The sequence below is a fragment of the Anoplophora glabripennis genome, unplaced genomic scaffold, assembly GCF_000390285.2.
Source record: "Anoplophora glabripennis isolate ALB-LARVAE unplaced genomic scaffold, Agla_2.0 scaffold588, whole genome shotgun sequence".
Lineage (NCBI taxonomy): Eukaryota > Metazoa > Arthropoda > Insecta > Coleoptera > Cerambycidae > Anoplophora > Anoplophora glabripennis.
Window position 1 is genome coordinate 78,010 of NW_019416665.1, and position 21,637 is coordinate 99,646.

The 21,637-nt window shown below is 33.7% G+C and overlaps 3 protein-coding genes across 3 annotated transcripts; 2 read left to right on the forward strand and 1 right to left on the reverse strand.

Moving 5' to 3' along the window:
• Positions 1-7,072: 7,072 nt before the first annotated feature.
• Positions 7,073-7,831, reverse strand: LOC108912854 (E3 ubiquitin-protein ligase TRIM9-like). Its single transcript, XM_023455188.1, has one exon. It carries the CDS (start codon positions 7,829-7,831, stop codon positions 7,073-7,075), a length of 759 nt encoding a protein of 252 aa, XP_023310956.1.
• Positions 7,832-12,710: 4,879 nt separating this feature from the next.
• LOC108912855 lies at positions 12,711-13,160 on the forward strand. Its single transcript, XM_018718268.1, has one exon. The coding sequence runs from the start codon at positions 12,711-12,713 to the stop codon at positions 13,158-13,160; it is 450 nt and encodes a 149-aa protein (XP_018573784.1).
• A 768-nt stretch (positions 13,161-13,928) lies between these two features.
• On the forward strand, positions 13,929-20,009 carry LOC108912861 (L-2-hydroxyglutarate dehydrogenase, mitochondrial). Its single transcript, XM_018718274.1, has 6 exons — positions 13,929-14,138; positions 17,088-17,266; positions 17,469-17,809; positions 17,883-18,220; positions 18,272-18,492; positions 19,121-20,009. Exons 1-6 carry the CDS (start codon positions 14,035-14,037, stop codon positions 19,288-19,290), a joined length of 1,353 nt encoding a protein of 450 aa, XP_018573790.1. The 5' UTR covers positions 13,929-14,034; the 3' UTR covers positions 19,291-20,009.
• Positions 20,010-21,637: the final 1,628 nt, after the last annotated feature.

Sequence of the window (21,637 nt, forward strand, 5' to 3'; positions counted from 1 at the left end):
AGTAAACAAAGAACGATAATATAAGATCTAAAGGAGAAGTATGTGATCTAAAGGAGAATATATTGAATGAATTTGTTACAATCAATGTGGTGGATAAGATGTGTACTTTATATATAAAGTATTAAACGAAATAATATTTTCATCACTGCAACAAAACTGTTTTCTCAGTGTCGCTAATATTCAACATTATAATATGCCAGATAATTTTCTTTTAGAATTCATTCGCTTTGCAATAAGATTCATTTACTTACTATTTACTGCGTTAGAGACAAGAAGGCCTTGATCGATTCTGAACGGAGACAATTGTATGAGGGGCCTTCGAGAAATACGAGATGGAAAAGAGGTCATACCCAGACCAAGCCTTATAAATTGCATATAATATTACATTTAATCCGGACGATGCCATCTGGCAGCAAAATGGAAATTAACATAAATCAGGAAAATCGGGGAAAAGTTTCGGTGTCGCTGCAAGCCGTCGTCCATACTTTGGGCATATTAAAACTTTTGGAACGCTAGTTGGATGAAATGGTAGAATGCGAGGCGAAAAATCATCCAACTGCGCTTATACACAGAGAAAAATTGTGAAAATCAGTGAACATTTGAAAATATAATTTGTTTGGTACAAACATTCGATCTTTCTAAATATTACAAATTAAATGTAATAAAATGAAGCGTTAGCGATTCGGACGTTCTGCGGAGGCTAGCCTCTGCTGCTCTTTGTAAACGTTCGGATCAGGATCGGATTCTGCTTAAATTTAAACTGTGTAGTGCGGATAAGTAATAATAAATAACGTTAATATAAATTATACTTTTTTAGCGATTAAATTAAAGGATTTTAGATTAGTATTCTAGAGAACACGTACCATTACCCGTAAAAAACTTACCTCTACTTAAAATTATACCCTGAATATATAACACAAATAAAAAAATATAAGAAGCAATAAACCAAATAAGATTCTCAGTTCCTAATGGAATTCTTTTTATATACCTTTCAAAAGACTGGGACGAAATTATCCTCTCTTGTTTATTTTTAGTATTTCACCACAAAATCGCATCGAAACATTTTGTTTGTAGCGTTTATTTACGTTTCTCGGAGTGTTTCTGCCGGCTGATGTTCGCACGCTATTTATAGCCTCTTGAGAAGTCACTAATTGAGAACTTCATCGACCTCAAAAATAAATAAATAAATACGAATGAAAGGGCGCACCAATGGGAAGATTATTTATAGAAATGATCGATTTTCTTTCCCATTCCAGGTCAACATTCAGTCGAAAGAAATGTACAATGTGTCTCAAAAAAGAAAGCCTAAATTCTATAAAACGTTACATGAAAAATTTACGGAATTCTTTACCAAGCAAACTTCTGAGACATTGAAAATAATGGATAAAATGAAACACCTCATCAGTGATATTTACACAGATTCTATGGCTTCCATTTCAAGTTCACCTATAGCGCATCGACAGTCTTCAAAATGGTTCACCATTTCCCTCCCCCTTGCCGCTCCCGTAATCACATATTCTGTGCAGAAAGGTCCAATCTACACGACGACACAAAAATCTCCCCGATCAAATCACCCCAGCGCCCAGCACTTTAAAATTTTATACATTTATGTTTTCCTAATATCTAACGTTACACTACCGATCCTTAAATATTTTCAACGTAAAAACATCTGAGACAATATAAAGTGAGATAAAAATCTAAAAGCATTGCCGCAATCAACTGCGCTCCATTTCAGTCTTCCTTTTAGCATGAAATTAATAATAACCGGGATAATGTACTGAAAATGCGGTTGATGTCGAATAAAACTAACCTGCCTCGGGCCGGTTTGTACTTTACCGAACCCGCTGGAACAGGCAATTATGGTAATAGGGTTAGAAAATGCGGCATTGTTCCCAGAGACAGCTCGAGGGCTAGGTTAAAAGGTTGCTTTTTTAATATTCCCTCTCAGTGAACGTGGATAAAAACAGAGCTGCTATTTCGTTAAAATATTATTAGAACGAGAATTATCAATGTGTTGTTGTGAACATCAATTACCAGAAGCATAAAAATTTTAAGCAGTTTCCTTACTTTTTTAACAAATAGGCGAAGTCAAAATTCTCTCCCTCGCTTGACCTTATGAGTGTTGTAATAATTTTTTGCGGAAATCAAAATTATATAAGGGTTTAGAAATAGTATTATGTACAGTGTATACATACAGGGTGATTCAGTCATTAACTTTAAGGGAAGATAGGGAAAAATGAGTAGAATACGAATACGAGTTCATAAAAATTTTAAAATGCATACTTACACTGAAAAAAAAATTCAAATCATTATTTAAACCCCTTTCGGATCGCTCCTGACAGCTGAACCACAAAGGTTTATCGAGAGTAAATCTTGACCTACCGTATTATTCGGTCACTAACCTAGCTTTTATTGGATTTTTAATCCATAGTGAAAGATAAGCAAAAAACAGATTTTTTTACCTGGGGAAATCAGCTGTTTCGTTTCAACGTTCGTTCGAAGAAATTTATAACTGAATCTATAATTAAATATTATCTAGACATCATTTTATGAGATCTTTTAAGAAAAAAAAATATATTTTTTATCTGGATCTGTATTAGTTTAAAGTAAAACACACTAATATCACCGATTCGTATCACTGACGATCTGAGAGAAGAAATATTTATTTATGAATTAAATATTGATGAACAGATTATTAAACTATTTTTATTTTTCTTGTTAATATATCAGTTCATAAATATTTACATAAATAATTTCCATTAAATACAGATAATTCTCAGTTAAAGTCATTTGCTTTCTTCACACCATATAATAATTTCTGTTTGTATACACATGTGCTGTCATTGCTGGTTCTAATGATAATTTAAAAACAGACCCCTTAAAACATAAACTGAAGCACACTTTTTCACTATGTGCTGATAAATATCAGCATTAGAAAATTAGAATGATTTAAGTTTAAAAGGCTGTTTTAGACAAATACTTATCAGTAGCAATCAACATAATAAATAAAGGTTATTTAAGTATTAAATTCTATAAAAAATTATAAAGTTTCTAGATAAGGTATTTCTATTTTAAGATAAGATATACAACTTCTGATTCATCTAATGATAACTGATAAGATTCTCAGTCAAATATTTTGTGACACAATTTTTCTTTCTGATAAAATAAAACTACAAATAGTCAAATGAACTGTTACAAAGTCAGAATTATAAACATCATTAAGGATTGTACAGAAATATGTGCTTTTTAATTTCTAACAAAAACAAACTTGAACTTTTAGAATTTATAGGTACTGCTGAGGTTTAAATGTTAAAACTATTGTAATATGTACTTGGTGTTGTTCCACTGACCTCTATATTATATTTTTTGTAGATAAAAAGCCCATGGCCACCAAAACGAAATAAAAGTAAAATTGATAGGGATTTCAAAGAAACCGACAGGTAATCTCATAAACTATCACTTGCACAAAAGCAGGTGGCAAGAATAAAAAAATTAACTACCTGTTCTTCAAACTATAACACATATTTTGGCACAGACTCATACGCTCGGTATGCTTTTGTTGTTAGCAACGGCGTCTATAAGACGTGACATTTTTTGTATTTTACCTGTGGTTGCGGTCTAAAAATAGAACCCTAACCTCTATCTATAATTCATAAGCGTGTGTGTCCCAGAGAGGGAATATTTCAGAAATATGTAGTCTACAGAACAACAATGAATCGGGAAGTAAAGAGTTCATGATAGTTTGCCAAATCTACTTTCATTTTACTAGGAAAAAAATATAGAGATAATTCTCCAGAATTACACGCAAAAAAAGAAATTCTTAAATCAAGAATGGTATATTTAGATATATTTTCGCAAAGAATTATATTCTTGATGCTAATATACCACAATCTTAAACTAAGTAAGAAATTTTATTTAAATTAATATTGTGGTTTATTAACATCAAGAATATATGTACATTTCTTTGCGTATATATAAATATACCATTCTTGATTTAAAAATTTCTTTTTTTGCGTGTACAGTATGTAATGAAACGAAATTACTAAAAAAAGTATCTTTATTGAAACCCATATTGTTTTTAGGGGACGATTTCTAGGCCTACATAGAGAACTTTCGTGATGAAAAGTTAAAGGGGTGACCGATCTTGAGACCTCAAAAAGAGTTGCACATACATTTGTGATTTTCATTTAATAATCAGCCAAATAAATACAAACTGTTACTTTATTTTTCGCAGAATTTTCATTTTTCTTAAATTTCAACATTATGTTAATATCAATTAAAACTTAAATAGGTACATCAAGAAAAAATTAGCGAAAAATAAAAAACATCTGATTGCATCTATTAGTTGATTATATAAAAAAATATATGTGCAATCCTATTCGAAATATGAGGGTTGGTCAGCCTTATTATACAAAATTTCTATTTGGCAAACAAACGAAATTTTGTTATCGTTGATGTTGTAAAATAACCAATTTAATTTTCGCAAACGGCGGCGGCGTACCTTAAAAAATCCCAGTATTTAATTCAGTCTCCGTGAAAGATTTCTTTATAAAAAAAGATTTTGAAAATATTTGACGAGAATGAAGAGGACGAAAGGGGGTTATTGTTATTTCAGTTAGTATCGAATCAGGTTTGAGGTCAGAACAAAAACGTCTATCCTATCTTCCATGCAAATCTGAAGAAACGGCAAAATTACGTTTTTGCAGAAAGCAGAAATACATTGTCTGGGTTCCTCAACCCCAACCGGTTTTATATCTGGCTTTCCGGTCATAAACAAGTCAGTCAACCACAATTAATATCGAATGCAATCCTAAGAATACCCATAAAATGCATTAGCTGGTTATTATAGCATCATATATCGATAGCAATTTATAAACGTCTCGTTTTACCGCCTGTAAATAGCTTTCGTTTGGGATACCAGGTAAAACACTATTAGGTTTTGACTTTGTTTCAGTTTGCTCGTAAAGGAATTGATTTTACTTATAGAAGAACCAAGTCAAGATATTGGATAATTGTATGAATTCAGTTTTTTCGGAGTAATATCTTCAACCCCTTGGAGATGTGCTTGTCGAGTCGATAGATAACAGGTTGGCCACAAGCTAATGCTATACGTTTCTTTTGCAGTAAATAAAGTGGCATTTCATAAAACATCTCAGTTTTTTCAAAGTTTCTACCAATAGAAAGATACGGCAAAATATAATATACCATTTGTTCTAAATGACTTCTATGCTTTATGTAAAAAATAACCTTATGTTTTCCTTCAGCTCCCTCAAAAACCAAAGATTGAAACATCTCAAAACCTGCTAAAGTCAGCTTTTAAGCAAACAACGTTATACAAAGGTAGCTGATCTAAATTTATGTTATGTTCACCGAAAGAAACTATCCTTAAAGCATGGCCCATTCGCTTTTGAATATTTTGTAAGCAAACTTTTATAGAACTCTCATTAAAAAAGTTCCGGTATTATTAATAATTGCTTTAATTTTGTATTCCAAAACACAGGATGGGATTGAATTTACGAAATCAACAATATTGAGGAACAGTTTTGAATATTAGGCATATAAATTCATAATCCAAACGGAACTTATTGAAATAAAGAACTCTGATTAATATTTCAGAGTAGTCTTTCTTTCATTTTTCATGTTTATCCAATTGAACAGTTCTGATCTAGTGTAACTATCAAGTTTTCTATACAAATAGAACTTTTATGTAAGGATTAGATAAAAGGATACCGTTCTTGAGACCTAGAATCTTTAAAGATTAATCTAGCTTTATTTTTGTATAAAGCTTCCGATTTTTACGGAGTTGTGACTTTAACTGGTTCAATTAATCAAATATGCTTCAGTACGTCAAGATAAACTGCAGTTTTTTCACCTCTCTTTTATGCGATCAAAACAAATTTCATTTAGATATTACCGGAAATTATTTATTTTCAACAGTTTTTGTTATACCATTGGTTCTACCTCTATTTTGCCACCTGTGAAAAATTAAAAAAATAAATAAAATCTTCCGCAAAAAGAATCAGTCAACGGTTATTTTTATTAAAATTTTATTATTTTCGCCCAACGAAAAATCTTTCACGGAAAAGCAGGCAAATACAAACTTTGACTATAGTTGTTTCAAAAAATGTATCTTTTTTTGTTATCAAAACGTAATAACGTTTCATTTTCAATTAAGATATAGTTTAAATTTGTTTGTTTTTGCCTGCTTCAGTAGTTGAAATTGAAAAAAAAGTCAGTATAAGTTTTGGTATCAAAAAAGACCCATTTTTCGAAACGTTAGCTATAATAAGTGTGTAATAAATATGTATTTTTATTTATCTGCTTTATGAAGTGAGATCAACATTTTTTCATAGGTTGCAAAATACCCAAAAAATAATCAATTAATTATAAAATAAACAAATACGTATATATTTACTTCTTGAACAAAAATGCAACTTTGGTCTACCTTGTGCTTTGCAGATGACCGCCAATGCTTCAGTATCCTGACACACAGTTATAACACACAGGAAGTCTAGCTGTGTCATCGTGGCTGCATTTTGTGATGATCTTAATCCAAAGCAATCATATTGCTGTTACTTACTCAAATTACTTTGAAAGTTTGTAACATTATTTAATAATTTTTCGTTGGTAATATTTAGATAAATTATTCTTTTATCATACATTTGGTCTCAAGGAGACACATGATTTAATGAGAATTGTAGAATTTTTTATTTATAATTTATTGCATTAGCTGAATTCTTCTGAAGTTAGTTAATGAGATTTTGAAAAAAATATAAAATCTTATGTGAAAAATAGAACTCGACATAATAAAATAGTTCTCCAGGCATTACAGTATTTAAATATCTGTCTACCTCCAAATTATGTGTAAAGCTTCTAATGTTTATGGGATTATCATACCAATTGATGAAACTCATCAAATGCAATATACGTCAAGATAACGCAGTGCAGTTTTAATTCTTCATTCCCCGGTATGGACTAAGATATAAACTCATCTCTAGATGCCTGAGTTTCCTGAATCAGTTTGAAGAATCCTATCCCTACTACTCTACTAAGACTGAATAAAACTGTATCTTTAGACTACCTTTTGGGCTTTGCACATGACCGCCAGCGCCTGGACATCATGAGAGGTGTGCCTGGAGTCCATCAAACAAACCGCACAAACACCCATCTTACACACTAGACAGTACATACTAAGCGTCTCTTCCACGTGTTCCGGGCATTTGCCTTCCTTCCCTTTAGGAGCACTCCCGGAACATCTCTTGGGCTCGACCAAGACGTGCTTGGCCAAGGGCCCCCGACTGGGATGACAGGACTCCCTACAGGTGTCGCAATAGAGGACCTCGCATTGCTCGCACATCACCGTGGCATCCTTCGCGGGCTCAACCTCACACATCTGACATTTGAGGATGAGATTTCTGAGTTCCCCGTATTTGTCGACGATGCTCTGCATCACTCTGTACTTGGGGAGGTTGTGGGCGCCGTTCTCGTCGAAGTACACCAGTTTGTGGCACACGGGACAGGCCAGGCTCAGGGCGCTGGGGAACAGCACCCCGTTGGGGGTGCCCACGTAGCTGTTGGGCCTGGAGGTGCAGACCACGCCGCTGTCGGTCTCGCTCAGGATCGAGAGTTTATCGCTCTCCTGGTAGTCGCCGGAACTCCCGGAAGCGACGCTCTCAGCGTTCTCGGCGCTCACGGCGGCGGCGGGGGCATTTTGGTGGGCGGGCTGCTGGAGTTGGACGGCGCAGTGCAGACACAGAGCGTGGTAGCACGGGAGCAGCACCGGGTTGTTGTAGAACTGCTTACAGGCGGGACAGCAGAGCTCTTCTTCCATCGTAGCACGCGGCGATCGGGACTCGACTGGCTGCCGCTGCGATTTTGTTTGAAAACACGCGAACGAGGAGGGCGACGCCGAGCGGAGAGTCGCGACGGCTGGCGAAGTGGGTGAGTGCACGAGGTAGGTCCGCGGCTCGACCGGGTTTGGTGGTTGCTGGGGTTGAATTTTGAATTCGATGTCGAACTGGCTATGTTTCTCGTTGAATTCCGCGATGCGCTTTTCTCTAGGATACAGACAATATAAAAATTAAAAAAAATAACATATTCGAAAATATTCCAGAATTAGGTGTAAGACAGACCAGCGGGACTAACGGCTAACTGCGTCAACTGCTTTGCAGTTGATTTGCAAATGATGTAAATATGCATTTTCAGAAATATCACAATGATTTAATATTTTATCTGCCATTAAGAAATAAACTGATTTTTATTTTGTATGGAAATACAGTAAAATCTTTACATTTTTGCTCGACAACCTTTCCCAAATAGAACAAACTTATTCTAAAGATATTCTCAGGGTATCTGGTGGGACAGACCCAGGGCCGGATTAATTTATGGTGAGGCTCGGGGCTACAAGCTCTAAGGAGGCCCTTTTTCTAAAAAAAACATAAAATATCAAAACTTGAACACGTTTTGGTTTGATTCTAAAAAAAGGTCTCAAACTCTTAGGAATTTTCTTCCATTTTTATGAGTACTATTAACCCCCCTTTCAATCCACCCGAAAGTTTTTAACACTACTTCAATACCCTGTATATTTTAAAATATATTAAATAACGTACCTAATTATAGTTTAGCTTATATTTCTTTCGAATTTTTCAAAATGAAGGGGAACAATATCGTACTATATTGACAGACTTAAAATTAGGAATTTAAAAATGTAGTTTTAAGTTGACGAACAAAATGTCCTATAAAATATGATCAGAAATATTGTACATAAATGATTCTATCTTTAGAACACAAAAATAATACACATAAAACCAATTCATTTCCAACATTTAATGTGTGTCCCGTTTTTCAGGTTAACACCTCTGGAAATGTGAGAAGGCTGTCGACTTTGCACAAGCCAATTTTTTTACAAATAGTATCCTGAAGGGAGGTTATATTCTACTAATCATTTTATTGATGTAACAAAAGCCTGGCCTAATACGATTTTTTAAAAGGGTCGTTTTTCCAGAAGCTGGTATTAGGCATTTTTTTTATCAAAAAGATAACATTACCAGGCTATTCAACACTTATCAAAATTTGAACGACAAATGTCTATTGACTGTTTTTTTATGTGGTGCCAAACTTTGAAAAATCAGACAGCTAAAAATTATAATAAGCAGGTCAAAGATTGCCATGAAAGTGAAAACATGTACCAATCGGACAAAGAAAAAATATAGACACTATAAATTTAACACTTTTAATTGTGGCCATAGTAAAAATAATAATTAACGTACAAAAAATGTAGGTAATGAATTATAAATATTAAGTTGTTAAAGAAAAATTGCAAAACAATCTAAATTAAATTTTAGTTTTCTCGAATCTTTGACCAGCTTATTTATAATTTTTAATTAATTAATAAAAAAACAGTCAATAGACATTTGTCGTTCAAATTTGCTATATGGGTATAATGGGTGTTGAATAGTCTGGTAATATTATCTTTTTGATAAAAAAATGCGTAATACCCCTTTTTGGAAAACGACTCTTTTAAAAAATCGTAGTACGTCAGGCTTTTGTGACATCAATAAAATGATTAGTAGACTATAACCTCCTTTCAGGGTACCATTTGTAAAAAAATTGGCTTGCGGAAAGTCCACAGCCTTCTTACATTTCCAGAGGTGTTAACCTGAAAAACAGGACACACTGTATACTGGATGTTTCTAGATGCTCTTAATTCCTCAAATGAGCCAAATGTCAAATCTGATCAGATGTATCAAATCAACGATCTCCTTAACTACCACATCGACAGCCGGTGCGATATTCGCATCCCAGCTGCCGGTCTATCAGTTTTGTGCAGTTATTGTGCAGGGGGTTGAGGTCGTTGGCGTTTTTTTCGGTCGATTTTTAAATGCGGCTTGTGGCCGATTAACATTTTTACGACTGGCTGTTCCTGTTTCAGGACTGACCGCGATTGTGGTTACTTACATACCTCGTGTTTACATAAAACTCAAATGAGACTGGTTCGAAAGAGGTTCATTTCGAGATAGGTAGTCTGAATTCCCGTGTTACATTTTTGTAAAGTCGCTTAAGAGGAACTGGAAAATTAATAGCGCATATCTACCGTATTCCTAGTAGCTTATTTCCTATAAAAAAAATTTAAAACATACCTATTTTTATTCCAATATGTCTCCTTAAAACAGGGGAAAAAAGTACTAAGATTTTGCATAGCATTGAGTAGTGGATAAACAAAAGTAATAAAGTACCAATAAAATGTACAATAATTTATAAACATAGTAATAAGCCCGAAAAATAAAAAAATGAACTTCAAAACGGCTTTATGGTCGCAATAAAAAAAATGATTTTCAACACTACAACCCTTTGTGGAGATATACACAATCCATAGAGGGACGTAATTCCAAAATCCCCATTATCCAAATCTGGCGCAAACCTCACTATGCAACCTGCGAAGTCAGCGTCAAGAGTTATCGAACGTCAGTCCTAGCCAGTACATGCGTTCAAAATACAAATACAAGTATCAAAATTCTCCTAAATAATTAAAACGAGCTCAACACGACCATAGCTCACGTTGCACATACCACCCTGTGTTGAAGATCCTGAGTGATACAAGTTTCTAAAGCTTCCATACACAAGCTCTAAAAGTATCATACACAAGCCGTCCAAGGAAGCAACATAAACTCAATCTCTAAAGTTTCAACACATCAGACAAGTTCAATCCCATACAAGCGATACATGTAAAGGGATAATGCAAATGATTCAACCAATAATATTCCGCAACACTACGCTAATGATCATCTACGATCTACTGTCAATTTTCTTCAATTTCAAGCTTAAATGAACTATGCACTGTACCAATGTATACGTATTTATGACACTAGAGTGTATTTATTATCTGTCATTGTTATTGTGTTATTATTTTTAAATGCAGATCAATATTCGCTAGGAGAAGGTTAGTCGATTTCAACAGCGATACGACGGCAAGACACGTGTAGGATAATACTTGACACACATAAATGTGTAGATCAAGCTTTTAGATAATTCACATTGTTATACCTGGTTGACGTTGACAGAAAAACATAACGTTTTCTTTGATATATGGGGGAGATTTGCGTTTATTTAAATGGAAATTTTCTGACCTCGGGACTTTCCAAGTCTACTGTGTGATTAGAAATATGTAGTGAAAGACACCTTGAAAATCTTGGAAGATGTACAACTGTTTTTCGTAAAAATTTAAGACAGGTTGGCCCTTGAAAATGAAAATTTTACTTAAAATTAACCAAATATTGGATCATGGCTTTTGGGTGATTCTCAATAATTTTAATTATTACAGTCTTGCTATGAAAAATATTTAATGTAAAGTTTACATTTTTTAAATTTAATATTTTTACTGTCTATTTTTGGTGTCTTAGATGATCCTGCATTGGAAGAAGGTGGAAAAAATAAGAGACATATTTTGAGACAAATGTGTTTTTAAAAAACATTCTATTATTTGCTTATTTTTTATTTTATTTTTAAGATATTCAAATGATACAAAAAAAAATCTAAAAAATCTTATCGAACGAAGTCGAACAATGTTTTTCGATACCAGAAATGTTGTAAAAAAGAACTAACCCTCAGACAAGATTCTAAACTGCTGATATTGAAGGAAACAATTACTCTTTGGGTTACATGCAACTAGCATTGAATCATTTATTCCTACTAGTAAACTGCTAGTAATAATTATTCAAAATGAAAACTACAAATAAATGATAGGTCTAAATATAATTAATACAAAAACACATGTCTGATATAGCTAAATAAAGCTTCACAAACAAAAGTTTTTTATTATTGACTGTTATACATAAATTTGATTTATTGAAATTGCTATATAATTTACACCATTTATATTTAAAATCAAAAGTATAACTTTATTCTTTATGTTTTATTTACTTTGGATATCAATTCAATAATGTGTAGTATCTTAATCGATTTGACAAACAGCAATTGTCTGTATTCTATAATATTTACTACTTTTATTGTCATGCCCTTTATAGTTACAGTTTCCTTTGTCTATAAACCATAAATAATATAATATTATGTTGCCATCTAGAAGGCAATAGAAGTAACATTACGATCTTCATAAAAAATATAGTTAGGTAACCAACATTAATACTGACAACTACTCTGTCTACTAGATCGCAGAGGACCATCATAATATGTGAAATATTTCATCTGCTATTTACAATATATTATGGAAGTTCTGTAGTTTGTCCAAACAACGATAAGATCGAAATCACAAAACATATAATACAATCGAAATCTTAATAATACCCAGTCTAGTATGCGAGGGCATCTAAAGTATTTTGTTTATATTACGGTCCCTGCCATCTAGGAGATATAGGTGCAACTAAGACCGGTTGAAGGCAGGGATAAAACTTCTGTACAATCAATGAAAACCATAAGCGGTACAATAGGGGATAGACATGGATTCAAATTAATTTTAAACATATAACACAAATTTGTTAATAAATATAACTATTATTTTCGTTGAATTAAGAAAGACACATATTCGTAAAAAAGGTAAAAATGTAGAGATAATCTAAATTTAACATAAAGTAAAAATATTATTTTCCCAATCGTGTCAGAAACAGATAAAATAAGGGTTTGACGGAGGATTTTCGTAAGAAGCAATTGAAAAAGTAAATTTAATTTTTATTTATATAGTGTCAACGTTGAAGCGTATGTGCTGGTACCGATATGTTGTCCATACCTTCATCATCTGCCCCTACAGACGCAACACCTTTGCGGATTTCCTAGATCACATCAAAGGCATACATCCCGATATCCAGTTTACCATGGAAGTAGATAAAAATGCCGCCCTTCCCTTCTTGGATGTTTTGGTTGAGAGGAAACCAGATAGCACTTTAGGACATCGAGTACATAGGAAGCCAACTTGCACAGACAGATATATGAATGCGGAGTCGCACCATCACCCAGCCCAGAAACAGGGGATCATAAATACCTTGATTCATCGAGCGCGGATCATCAGCGAGCCAAGACACTTGGCCAAGGAACTAGAACACCTACGCACAGCCCTGAGAGGCAATGGCTACACGGCGAGGAATATTGAACAAGCTATCAGGAGGAGACATACGCCCATAGAGAAACGGGAGTACTTATTAGCGGAGTAGCGAGGGAGTAGCGAGAGTAGCGGAGGGAGTAGCGACTACGTATCTACCTTACGTGAAAGGTTGTACAGATAAAATCGGACGTCTTTTGAAGAAGAGGAATATCAACACAGTATTCAGCACTGCAAAGAGGATGGCGGCAGCTTTTCCAAAGACCTGCAACAGCGACCATCTCCGGAGCCTCGGTGTGTACAATATTCCTTGCTCTTGCGGAAAGGTCTACATAGGACAAACAGGAAGGCACATCAACACGAGGCTAAAGGAGCACAAAAGTCAACTTGAAAATAACAACTGTAAAAAATCGGGAGTAGCAGAGTATAAGGCGGGCACGGGACACACATAGTGGATCTGAGTGAAGCCAACATGATAGTGAGAGAGAGAAGATTTTGGCTCCGACTATACAGAGGAGCAATAGAAATTTACAAAAATCCGAACGATTTCAACAGGGATGGTGGCGTGGATCTGCCAGCAACCCACTGGAACGTCAAAACGCGTACGAGGTCACCCACCGAACCTCATTGATCAGTGACCACATCAAATATAAATAGTGACAAGATTAGTAGATCTCCAGTTACTTCTGAAGAAGGTAGCTATATGTCTCTGGACTATGTCAATAGACTTCATTGGGGTAAAACTTTTAAAGATTAAAGAAATAATAATATTTTATAAAAACTCGCGGTTGTGGATGAAGTCTATTGTTATTATTTAAAAAAAGCATCCTACGCCACTGCGTCCCGACGGATTGCGCGCTGAAGCAGTGCGCCCAAGTCAATGTCAACGATGTTACATCACATTTGTTTTGTATAATTTAGATTAGATTAGGCGGACAATCCGGCGACTTGTACTGGTGAAAAGTTAATACAACAGTACAGTTCGGATGTCCTGTAAAATGTCGCGAGTGTTCAGAGAAATAATCAGAGCTCATAAGGCCGGAAGTGCTTTGAATGTGCGAGCGTTCTCCGTCAGCAGTGCTAACAACAGGTAAAATCCAGTGATTTTCGGTTGGCGATAGTGTTTGGTTTGAAATTAGGAAAAAGCGTTGTTAGGTCTAGGCTTCTGTTACTTATTGCAGAGGAGATAAGATATAAAAGTAATTTGGCAATGTATTTATGAGCAGAAGCCGTGACATATTAATTGAAATTAATGTATTCTGTACTGGTATTAAAACTGTCTAATATCAAGGTTATCTATCTGTTATGTGGCATTGAATCATAAAAAATTATAAATTGGTAACTCGAGATGATGTATAAAAATGTACAAGGTGGTCTTTGACACTTTCTTTACTGCAACATGCTCTCTCGTGCTTGAATATAATAATACTAGGCAGAAACGGAACTTGTAATTAGAAAATAAAATGAAATGAAAATCGCATAATAACATTTAAGTTTTTTCTTATTATTTTGACGTGTAAAATCCATTCCTGGAGTGTGGTGCGATTCTCCCTACTCACTCTGTGTACAATTATTTATTCATTTAACAATTTCAATATATATGTATGTTGTATGCCTACTTTTAGTTTTTATTTTGAATAATCTTTTTATTCTGTTTACTGGGTATTGGGATAAAATGCTTAAAATCGTTGACGTTGATATAAAATTATAAAAGGTATAGACAACTATCCAAAATATTCTATATTATGTACCTAAGCACCAAAACAAATTTCAGCTATTAATTAATAATTAATGATGTTGTAAACAACAACCATTCTTTGAATCAGTCTAATTCAATGTCGGACGGTGCTTTGGTCCACAGAGAATTAATAGTCAGCTTTGAAGTTGCTTTTTAGAATATCTAGCTTTTGATGTCAAAGTATAAATGATTTCATCGGATGAGAATTTTAGGAACATTTTTGGGCTTAGCTTGAATTAGATTATACCTAAAATAAAAGTGCAAGAGTGTATATTAAAAATGTTCTCTAAGAGAAAACTGAGTTAAATATAAGTAAAAATTTGATACAAAACAAAAAATAAAAAAAGTTGTTAAAGAAGATTTCCAGTTATAGTTGTATTAATAATTCTATGTAACATATTATCATTTCTTTTAATTTTGTTAATGATATTCTACGTGTAATACGTAAATTAACGACTGGAATTTCTGTTGCGGTTTTACTTTTTTAGTAACATTACAATTTAATTGCTTATCATTTATAAATATCGCAGAAGTATTCTTAGATTTAGTAAATTTGCATATTAACTTGACTAATATGAAGGAAAGTGATAAAAAAGAAGGCAAATAGGTACACAGAAAACATATTTCTTAAATCAAGACTAATCATCTATACAGGGTGTCCCAGAATATGTGGGCGATCTCTCGGATTTATACAGGGGACGTTAAAATAACATGACAAGTTCTTATAAAAATTTTTCCTAGAGGGCCTCCCCAACGGAGATACAGGCCCCTAAAGGACACCCCTTAATATCGATTTTTTTAATAACTTTAAAATTATGTCATTTAATAATTTTGTAATACGCTGGACAGCAGAGGATCCAACAATCTTCAATTCGCTGAGGTAGGGAATGCATTAGAAGGAGCTCATGTTTTTTCTCGAATATAGTTCATTTTATCGATATCAACCGAGAGTGTCTTTTTTAGTTTAAGGTTCAAACTGTCTAAAAAATGCTATTTTTGTGCCTTTATCGTAAAGGGTGTAAATTGACATTATTGTGCTACAGCTAGTCCGTCACTGGCAAACCAAATAGGCCAAATTGTCAATTTTTAATGAGTCTTATAAGTATAAAAAAGGAACTACATAAAGCATTTTAAAAGTTATTAAAAAATCGATTTTCAGGGGCGTACTTTAGGGGGCTTATATTTCCGTAGACCCCTCTAGGGAAAATTTTTATAGGAATTTGTCATGTTATTTTAACGTCCTATGTATAATAAATCTAAGAGATTGGTCACATATTCTGGGACACCCGGTATATAGGATGTTTGTAAATAAGTGCGAAATATTTTAGGGGGTCTGCCGAAGTTATATTGTGAAAAAAAGGTCATATAAATGTGGGTCGAAATATGCTTCGGTTTTGAGATATAGACTGTTTAAATTTTAGTTTTTTATTTATTTTTATTAGTTATTTCAGAGTTTTAAAAAATATTGACTCGAAATTTGATGGTTGTATTTTATTTAGAAATATTGACAACAACCTACAAGATAATGTATCAATAGAAATTAAAAATACACAACTTGCAATAAAATATGTTTTATTTTTTTTCTCAAAAAGGGCACCCTTTTTCCTACGAAAAAAATTGAAGAGACCAAGTTCTTCCAGAATTGATGGCGGATTTCCAAAAAAATATCAAAACGGGAAAAAGTCAGTGGCGACCATTTTCTTTTAATTAAAAATGTTTGTGACATTCAAGCACGAACGGCACTGGTGCATGTAGAAATATTCGGATAACTCCAAAAAATGTACATTTATTTCTCCAAAGTGTTTTTCAAATTTCGAGTCAATAGATATCTTTAAAACTCTGAAATAATTGATAAAAATAAATAAAAGGTTAAAATTGAAACACTGTATCTCGGAAACGAAGCATATTTCGACCTTTTATATTTAATATTTAGGTACCTATATATATATATATTTAAGAAATCTTTTTTCCGTGCACAATTATAAACAAAAGTATGGAAATTGTGAGGTAAATGTGAAAATTACGAACTCTATATATTAAAAACGTGCGTATGAATTTTATTGTAATATTTAACTATTATTATACTCTAACATAATTGCATGTTATTGGCTGTTTATTCGATAGAAATCTATTAATAATAACAATAAATCTAGCAAAGTAATATATCAAATTGGATACTGTTGCTCAATTAGTTGAGACTTTTTTTGGTATATTAAATTTAAATTTAATGGTAGAACGAAAGCCAAACACTATGATATTTAAGTTTTTTTCCAATTCGTAATATTCAGTTAATGCTTTCAGTGATGAGTTCGACATCGTCGTTGTCGGAGGCGGCATCGTGGGGGCTGCCACCGCCCGAGAGCTTAAGCAAAGATACCCCAATTACAAAATGGCTATTGTTGAAAAAGAAGCTGACCTGGCGAGGCATCAAAGTGGACATAATAGCGGCGTCTTACACGCTGGCATCTACTACAAGCCAGGTGTGAAAATCGTGTATTATTACAGTTGGACCATTTTCCAGGCCTGATTTTGATTAAAAACTGTGTTTATTTGTTAGTCTGAAACTTATACTAGTCAAAATATATGCCAACACTGCAAGGTTTATATTAAAACTGTTTCGGACTTCTTTAAAGTACAAATAACAAAATATGTTGCGTTCTAATTACATATTCTGATTTTCAGGTTCTCTCAAGGCAAAATTGTGTGTGGAAGGTCTTAACTTGGCATACAAATACTGTGACTCCAAGAAAATTCCGTACAAGAAGGTCGGCAAACTCATAGTTGCCTCCACCCCTGACGAAGTGGACAAGCTGCACGACTTGCACGAAAGAGGAAAGAAAAACAACGTGGCTGGTCTGGAACTTATAAAGGGAGAAAGATCAATCAAAGCAATAGAGCCGGTCTGTGAAGGACTGGAAGCCCTTTGGTCGCCCAATACTGGGATTGTGGACTGGGCTGTGGTTACAAAAAGCTACGGAGAAGACTTCAGGAAAGGTGGGGGTACCATTCATCTGAATTTCGAAGTAAGAAAAGTACCTCATCGCTTGTACTTAAATTTTAAATATGTCTGCCCTATTTTATTTTATTTCCTTCCAGGTCAATGGTTTCGAAGAGGCTAAAGACGGTGGGCACCCAGTCTTGATTAAATCCAAATCTGGAAAGACCATCAAGGCCAAATACGTCCTTACTTGTGGAGGCTTGCAGTCAGACAAGCTAGCAGAAATGTCTGGGTGTCCAAGATCACCCAGAATAGTACCCTTTAGAGGCGAATACCTCCTACTCTCCCCTGAAAAGGCCCCCATGGTTACTACTAACATCTATCCAGTCCCAGACCCTAGATTTCCCTTCTTAGGGGTGCATTTTACCCCCAGGATGGACGGTAGCATCTGGTTGGGTCCAAATGCTGTTTTGGCCTTTAAACGAGAAGGATACAAGTGAGTGGTAAACAAATACATCCCTATTTATCTGAACTACGTCATTTATAGATGGACTGATATTAATATAGGAGAACTTATGGACGCTTTGCTGTATCCTGGTTTTAGAAAAATGGCTTTTAAGTACGTTCGCGCAGGTTTGCACGAAATGGCAAAGTCTCTGTACACACCATTACAGGTCAAAGATCTACAAAAGTATATTCCATCCATTACAGCCAAGGACTGCCTTTCTGGGCCTTCGGGGGTCAGGGCTCAAGCATTAGACGATGAAGGTAAGGGGTACTCCCTGTAGATTCAATGAGAAAACCAATACCTTGAAAACGGCTAGAACAAAAACCATCAAGATCAGAGAAAATAGCGATAATATTGAATTTGGTACGCAATAGTGTTTTGGATAAAAAAAATATACAGAGCTGGAAAATCCACATGGTCCATCTGCCTTTACAAGAGAGCGACAAGGATGGCTATAGTGAAGACGTTTCATAATCTAAATAGTCACCGCCCGTTTCGGGTTAGAAGTGGGAGTGACTATTCAGATTATGAAACGTCTTCAATGTAACCATCCTTGTCTATCGCACGGATTTCTATGACTTACTTATCGCTCTCACGTAACGGCCGATGTACCATGGGGACTTTCCGAACCTGTATATCAAAATATTAGCCTAGAGGTACTTTAAAAAAGTGAGACTCATGATCAGCAAAGTTCTTAAAATATGAAGATGATTTCTTAATTAGTTTAAAAGATATTAAAGAAAAATCAAATTTGACAACCTTTTTAACAAACTCACATTATTTTTCATAGTTTTATTGGTTCTGGCAGTTACTAAGATAAAAAGTGACACACCTTGTGTGTAGCACTACAACACTTCAGTGAAGGAAAATATATAAAACTTGTTTCAGGCAATTTGCTGGAAGACTTCTATTTCGACATGAAGAAAGACCAGGGTGCTAGTTCCACGGCAGACAGGATTCTTCACTGTAGGAACGCACCAAGTCCTGGTGCGACGAGCTCGTTAGCTATAGGAAAAATGATAGCAGACAAAATCAGAGACGAATTTAAGTTAAGCTGAAGTGTCATTTTATTTGTATGTACAACTGCACCTAAATGCATTTATAACTCGTGCTAGATTCATCGCTTTCTTTCAGGATTGAATCACTGGGATGTTATTTATTTTTAGTAAACTTTGCAATGCCTGTAATAGCAAATATTTTGAAGAGTAGCTACGACACGGCTTCTGCCAGATAAAACACTAGTTTGCTCATGTTGAAACACTTTAATCCTGTACAAATATTATTCCTTAAGCAAAAATATTTGCCAACGAAAATATAATTTTTATCATATACGGTGATATAAACTGTGTTCGAATAAATTTAGGGTGATTAAAAAAGGGATTACAATTTTTTGATCATCATAATGAATAATACAACGAAGTCTTGACAATATTTTTGGGTAGCCTGAAATAAAATTGCGCAGCAATAAAACAAACCATGGGTACCCATAAACAAATCTTAGAAATATTAAACATTTTATAAATTAACTAAAATTCCAGTTTAAATCGAAATTGTAGTGGAAAACACTACTATAAGTGCTTTTTATTTCATAAAAGATATTTATATTCCAAGTTAAATATGTTATCATAATCATAGATTAGACAATAACTTAAACATTTTTCAACGCTCTGTGAAGAGTATTGTTATTTTTTTTTATAGATATCTATTTATTGTTACGCTTGTTATCTGTTGAAAAAGTTTATAACATTTATTGTCGCAAATATAACATCGTTCAAGATATTGGTTTTATTTTTATCGAGTCGACCTGTTTCTTTGTCGTGAGACAAATTATATTTAATAAATAGAAATAGGAATTATTTAAAAACGTGATTGTCTGAAGGTTTTCTATAAACGTAGTTTAAATATTGTAGGAATGTGCAGGGTCCAAACCACGGCTTATATAAACAAAATTATATAAAATAATTGTAAAACGCGCATCATTCTTAGTCTGCATAGACCTTTAGAGACCAGATGTGTGTAATAAACAGAGACGTATTTAAAAATTTTACAGTTTGCAAATCATGTTCGATAAAATTCAGAAAGAGTGAAATTGGTGAAATGATGATTTAAGTTTGGATCTTCTAAAAGTCTGTATGCAATTACTGATCAAAAATTGTCACTATTCCTTCATTCTGCAAATTGTAAACAGCATGTTCAATCCTGTTCTTCAGTTGTCCATCACTATTAATACTCACAGAGAACAATTTTTATTTTAAGACCTCCAAATAATTAATTGGATCGTCAAATTAAGTAGAAAGTTGCTGATAAAATCAATCCCCACGTTTATTTATACTAAATTCACGAAAATACTTTTCGATAACGGCATGGGGATTTCCATCTGCGTAAACATGCTGGTTGTGGAAATTTATTGTATCATATTTCGTAAAACACATTTCGGCTGGAAAAAAAATTTTCCTGCGAAAGTTCAGCTTTTTATTCGCAAATAATCTGCGATAATTGAAAACGAGCAGCAGGATCAAAAGATAGAAGTTGTTGAACCTGTATTAGTATGTGCTTAAAACTTACAAAAAACGATATAAAAGAATATTCCTAAATTTAAATAAAGTAAAAATTTAACATTAGCCGTGTTATTCCTAATGCGCATTCTCGGGAAGAATAGCCTCATACACAGGTGAGATCTTGTTGATATATCATCGCTGTCATTATTAGCGTATTTTCTCTTCTTTTGTTTAATCTTTGCATTTTCTAGTTCTGCCAAGTATTTTTATTATTTTTCTTGGTGCTGTACTCTGTCAATGTGTTTATCGAGTGTTTATTATACACGTACTCTTAACCATAACCAAATTTTCTTGAATGATATCCTGTTGCGAGGCTACTTGGCTTACATGAAATTATCTTATATCTTATAATGCGCATGTTCAGTAACATTGATATAATTTTAATTTATTAATTACTATAAAAGTCAATATTGTTCTATAAATTTAAATATATAAAGTCTATAATTCTTTTAGTTTATCCCTTGGGGTTTGAAACTTCTTGAATATGTTTTTCTAACATTGCTAGAATATCGCGATATTTGTAGGCGAGCGGTTCACCCCTAAATAGATGCTTCTAAATGAAGGTAACCGACAAAATTTTTAAAACAAAAACCTACAGCATGAAACTTTTTTTATTTTATAAAGTGTATTTTTCTGATAATTTACATATTTTTTTTTTATTTTTCGGTGTGGTCAGTCAATTATAAACAAAAAAGGTGTAAAAAAAAATTACTCGCCAAATGGCTTTGAATGATTTTTTTTTATTGTAAAATGGACCAAAATAAACACTTTTTGTTCTTTGACAAAAATTCGAAAAATGCTTTGTTTCCGATATATTTACAATTTAATGTGAAAAAAGTGACGAAAT

What these genes read in the sequence shown, in the direction of transcription:
- LOC108912854 (XM_023455188.1), bottom strand. Translation starts at nt 7,831, where the DNA reads ATGGAAGAAGAGCTCTGCTGTCCCGCCTGTAAGCAGTTCTACAACAAC.
- LOC108912855 (XM_018718268.1), top strand. Translation starts at nt 12,711, where the DNA reads ATGTGCTGGTACCGATATGTTGTCCATACCTTCATCATCTGCCCCTAC.
- LOC108912861 (XM_018718274.1), top strand. Translation starts at nt 14,035, where the DNA reads ATGTCCTGTAAAATGTCGCGAGTGTTCAGAGAAATAATCAGAGCTCAT. An exon ending in GTCAGCAGTGCTAACAACAG is followed by an intron (nt 14,139 to 17,087) that starts GTAAAATCCAGT and finishes TAATGCTTTCAG; the next exon opens with TGATGAGTTCGACATCGTCG. An exon ending in TCAAGCATTAGACGATGAAG is followed by an intron (nt 18,493 to 19,120) that starts GTAAGGGGTACT and finishes AACTTGTTTCAG; the next exon opens with GCAATTTGCTGGAAGACTTC.